This window comes from Nematolebias whitei, chromosome 13, assembly GCF_014905685.2.
Source record: "Nematolebias whitei isolate Nwh7 chromosome 13, NemWhi1, whole genome shotgun sequence".
Taxonomy (NCBI): domain Eukaryota; kingdom Metazoa; phylum Chordata; class Actinopteri; order Cyprinodontiformes; family Rivulidae; genus Nematolebias; species Nematolebias whitei.
Window position 1 is genome coordinate 20,944,221 of NC_056510.1, and position 5,246 is coordinate 20,949,466.

Here is a 5,246-nt window from a genome sequence, read left to right on the forward strand (position 1 = left end):
CAAAGGAAATAAGAATGACATGACAAATTTTCATGCAGTGAATCAAAACTAAACTGTGTAAAATGAAAAGCAAAGACTACCTGGGGTGCCAGTGAAGTCAAGGTACTTTCTGTCAGTGCTTAAAACAAGTGGGTTCATCCTGGGAACCACGTTAGCTTGCTCCATTAGATAATCCACCACGTCTGAGCTGTCGGTTAGCTGACCCTGTAAAGTCAAGGACCAAAAGGTTTGAAAGGTACGTCACTGGCAAGTTTGATGGATATCTGGCTCATGTCTGAACCACAAACATAAAAAAATCCACAAATGGAGCAACATGTACAGCTTAGAGAAAACATTTAATTTCAACTTGCAGTGAACTTGAACTTTAACAATAATGAAAGTGTTTTAATGAAATCTCTTTATAAAATTTAATCTATTACAATGATGCATTCGATAAGAGATTTTAACCATTTTTAGTTTTCCTAAAATTAACAGTACAAGAATAAACAAACCAACCTTAACACAGCTTTATGTTTATTTATTAGCTCCTTAAAGGTTATAATTTTCAATCTAACACATTTCACAGGAGGAAGAGAAGAAGCTAATTTTACCATGAAGGCAGCTCTCTGAAAGGCAGTGGTAGTGTCCATTATGCGCTGCAGGATTATGGTTTCCAAATCCTCTGGGTCCATCTCGTCTGGGTTTAGAGGAACTCCATTAAATAAAGCCAGAGGCAGGGCACCCAGGCCACTCTTTTTGTAGAAGGAGGAACCGTCCTGAGGGCACAAAAAATTATTGAGCAAATGTCTCGCTGTAAGTATTTATTACTACTGATTAAGTATTTACGATTACTTTTATTCAATAATTGTAAATGAACAATTTAAAGTTTTATCTTACCTTTCTTTTATAATCATACTCAGAGTTGACTCCTAAAATCCTCTCAGCATTGGCTTTTGGGTATTTTTTCTTTAAGTAAGCAGTGATTGTACCAGCAGACAGCATCTCCCCCACATCTAATTTACTGTACAGCTGCAAGGAATGAGACATCACTTCAGGCCGGAGCATCACTGTCTTCAGATCACTGCCAATGTCAATAATGTCTGTCTCTATTTTGAAAAAGCTAATGGCTATGGTAAAATCTCATTTACACATATTGTCAAAAAATGCTTTAAAGTGTATGATAACATCAGGCAAGTACAATAAATTAATGGACTTCTGAGACACAAAGAGATATGAGCTGGCAAGAAACACTTGCTAAAACAATAGATTTATATGTGTGATGTACTTACAGAGACTATAGACATCACAGCCTGGGATAAATCATACTCGTCTGCAATGTAATTCAGCAGTCTGTAAAATCCAACTCCAGCATCTGAGAGGCCATCAATCTCATCTTTGGTGTTGACAACAAACACAAATCCAATTCTATAGGAGCAGGGGCAAAACAAGTATTCAATTTGCAGGTAAAATGAGAATCACTACCTTGTAAGGATTATAAATGCCAAGGGTGGACCGCATAAACATCTGTGGAAGTGTGAGAAATGACAACACCAACCTCAAGGGGATTTTATGCCTGTAGAAAAGTTCTGCTAGCTTCACCAGCTCCACAGTTTCTTCCTGCAGTGGATCTAGACACAGCACCTAAGAGCAAAGGAATGATTATGAAGAAGCTAAACTTGATTCACAAAATAAAAAAATGTGTGATTTTTCTCTGTTTTTGATTTGGCTGGGGGCCTTTCTGGGCGGAGTTTGCATGTTCTCTCCGTGCATGCGTGGGTTTTCTCCAGGTACTCCGATTTCCTCCCACAGACCAAAAACATGCATGTTAGGTTGATCGGTAACTCTAAATTGTCCCTAGGTGTGAGTGAGAGAGTGAATGGACTGGAGACTTGTCCAGAGTGTACCCCGCCCCTCTCACAGTGACTGCTGGACATGGGCACCAGTGACCCGAAAAGGAAGAAGCGGGTAAAGATAATGGATGGGCGGATGCTTCTACATTTTCTACATCATTAAACGATTGTTTGGGGGTAATTTAACTCCAAATCTTAAAAGCTTTTGTAAAAATTGCTTTAGAAAACAGTATTCCTCGCCTTTATTTACAACTAAATTCAGCAGTTTCTGAAATTTTCCTTTTAAAGATTGAATTATCTCAACACAGCTCATTTGAATATTTAGTCCCAACTTTTGCTTTAGCGCTCCCCACCACTCAATTTCCTCCCCCCTAAGTTACACTACTCCTGTCGATACTTATTCAGTCTGCTTCTCAGATAAATAATGTTATTACGGTAACTTACTTTTTATGTATATGAATGTTTCTGTTCAGTGCCCTGAGATGACTTCTGTTGCGACTTGGTGCTATAGAAATAAACTGAATTGAACTGAATTATTCTTACAGCGATTCAATGCTGTTCCTGTTCAGATGAAGAAAGAACTTTATCACTTCAGACCTGCGTCTCTGTTTACATACAGGGATTATTTTACTTCCTCAACAGATGCTGCACGCTCAAACTGTCCAAAGTGTACTAGTGAATACTGTAGACTTCTGATAGTGAGTGGTGGATATTTAGTGGCTGTTTTTAATCATAAATGATACAGGTCTCTCTTGCAAATGAGTCCTTGAGGCTCTATAAGACTAACCTGTATAAATAAAGGTTGAATGAAAAAAAACAAAAAAATCAAGCATATGTATAAAAAATGGTAAATCGGTAACATAAAAAAATCACGTTTTGACAGCTGTTATGAACTTAAATAAAGTGTTTAATGGACAATTGGGTCATAGACTGTTTTAAATCAGTTTAAAACATTTCTGGTGGAGTTCTCTGTTTAACTGTGACATGACATGAAAAGCTGCACGATAAAACACTGCAGATTTGACTAAAATAAACCCTGTTGATTCTGGATCGGTTAAGTTACATTGAAAACATTTCCTAGTTTCAATATTTTTTCTCACCAGGTTGAAGAAATTGCGTCTGATCTGCCGGATGACTCCAGGAAAGGTGGCTCTGAGAAGCTCCTGCATGCTTGCTGGCCAGCTCCGGTACATCGGGTCATTTTCAATGTCATTCATCCACTGAGACAAACAGTGCAAAAAATAAAAAAGGAAAAAATCTTATGAGGTTTTCTTCCAGTCTGCATCTGTAGCTTTCAGCAGAGCAAACACATCAACAATTAAGTCAGAGATGTTGAGAATAAATTACTGGTGTTACTGGATGTACTTAATGTTTCAACAGGAACAACACTGATGATTCAGTGAGTACTCGTCAAGGACTCCAACATGACGTTAGTTCTACTAATAACTGTTGAGGCTTTTTTTAACAAAGGACAGGGGTCAATGAATTTCTTTTAAATGTTATTTTATCAGAGGAACTCTTTATATATTAAATGTAAACCTTTCTAGCACAGCAGGCCAATCTGGCATTAACTGATCCGCTCGTCTGCAACCCGCAGGCCTATACAGTCAACGTTTTTGTATCACTTGGAGAGTGTCACCATGTCGTGTGAGACTCTAAGTTTCAGAAACACAAGCAAGATAAAACGAACACATTCAGGTTAAATGTGGACACACTTGATACTCTCTACTTTTAACGTTTATATACTTTTGTTTCTTTGCTAGTTAAAAAAAAGAAAGTTTTGGGTAGTGTAGAGAAAGTCACAGAAGTTTCATAGTTTAATTCCCAAACCAGTCTAAGTCCACAGTGAAATGAACATATGTAGAGTTGATCTAACAAGAGAAATAAAATAATTATTATTATACAGCATAATAATTGTGTTGGTCTGGGCTCACCATTATAGCTGGATGTCTAATGTCTAAGGCGTAGTTGTCATCTACGCTGTTCACTGGTAACCTCAGCAATTTGCCCTGATGTTCTCCTTTGATGCCTAAGTTTTGAAGCCCCTCCAAGACCCTGGCTTCTGTTCTGAGGATCTCCAAAAGGCTGTGAAAGCAAAAACTGATGGTTATTTTACAAAGACAATAACTGTGTAGCATTTGCATTTGTAGTGTGCGCGCTCTAATCTTTTTGCACCAAGATGACGGAGCTGATGTGGAGATACGCTGCGTCCTTCTGTGGGTTATTACCTGAAAGGGTTGTGAATGTCTAGATCAATGTGCAATCCATTGATAAATAGCTCTCCGTCCCCCGGGTGAACACCGACTGTCTCACCGAGATGCTGGAAAAACAAGCCCAACACATCAATCAAATGTCAAAGCCTTTCAACGAGTGTTTACCACTGATGCCTGCATCTTTGAGAAAACAACGTGAAAAGAGACTACTATAGAAGGGACAAAACGTGGACAAAATCTACAAAAAAACAACTACAAGTAATCATATAAAAGTATTTTCTCTAAAATGAAAACTTGCGCAGATGTTTTCAAAGATACCAGCACGCGCAATGCTGCAGGAAGACAGATCATGATATCACACCTTTTGGTTCTCCTCAATTTCTTTTCTCATTTCCTTCTTTACAGCCACTCTTGTCAGTGATCTGTGGGAACAGTAAAACATGTACAGTCACCATCAGCTTTAACCACATCCCCAGTCTGCTGTAAAATGCCCGTTTTAATCTTCAAAAACCTGTGGGCCTTCAAGATGGCGGGTTTGCAGTCAATTTGCTGTAAACACCCACCTCCTACTCAGCACTTTTTAAAGTTATTAAAATCTGCCCGTTAAAATATGCAAACTTCAAAAAAAGCTCATTAGTTCTCTGCACAACAGATGAATGCATATTTCTATCTATATCTTACAGAAGTGTAAGGTCGACCAGGGAGGGAGAGCAAGTAATAATGTTCAAATAAAAAGGGTTTATTTGTGTAATATTTCATGTGCAGTTTAACAAGCAGCCATCGTGCTTAGATTCACCTTCTGCAACAGAGGTGATATGGATGTGATATGGATTTTGAAGTTGGATTATATATAATAGTGAGCTAGATTAAAAAATAAATTCTTACCTTGCTTTACTGGGAAAGTTCTGACTGAGGTCTCGCATGACTTTTAAAGCATCAAACTTCGGCACAGACATGATTCTGGCAGCAGCCTGAAAACTTAGATCTGTGAAGATCCCAGAACAAAATTTAAATCCAACAAATGCACGTGACTGTTCAGAAGAAAAAAAAAAAAAAAGTACAATTTTTTTGTTTGTTCCAGTTGTTCATTTCTGTGACGTGTAGTACAGTAGTCCCTCGTTTATCACGGGGGATCCATACCCCCAAAGACCCGCGATAAGTGAAAAACCGTGAAGTAGGAGTAGTAGTACAAGTAGTAAATAGT

The 5,246-nt window shown here is 38.2% G+C and overlaps 1 protein-coding gene across 1 annotated transcript in view; it reads right to left on the bottom strand.

Moving 5' to 3' along the window:
• Window positions 1-268: 268 nt before the first annotated feature.
• LOC119418867 (UDP-glucose:glycoprotein glucosyltransferase 2) overlaps window positions 269-5,246 on the bottom strand; it is a 7,173-nt gene continuing 2,195 nt past the window's right edge. Inside the window, exons 2-11 of the mRNA XM_037686160.1 lie at window positions 4,928-5,027; window positions 4,404-4,464; window positions 4,058-4,149; window positions 3,764-3,914; window positions 2,930-3,049; window positions 1,535-1,620; window positions 1,269-1,404; window positions 877-1,008; window positions 591-755; window positions 269-274 (exon numbers count right to left, since the gene is read on the bottom strand). Of these exons, the coding sequence (XP_037542088.1) occupies window positions 269-274; window positions 591-755; window positions 877-1,008; window positions 1,269-1,404; window positions 1,535-1,620; window positions 2,930-3,049; window positions 3,764-3,914; window positions 4,058-4,149; window positions 4,404-4,464; window positions 4,928-5,027 (1,049 nt within the window). The remainder of the gene's footprint in view (window positions 275-590; window positions 756-876; window positions 1,009-1,268; window positions 1,405-1,534; window positions 1,621-2,929; window positions 3,050-3,763; window positions 3,915-4,057; window positions 4,150-4,403; window positions 4,465-4,927; window positions 5,028-5,246) is intronic.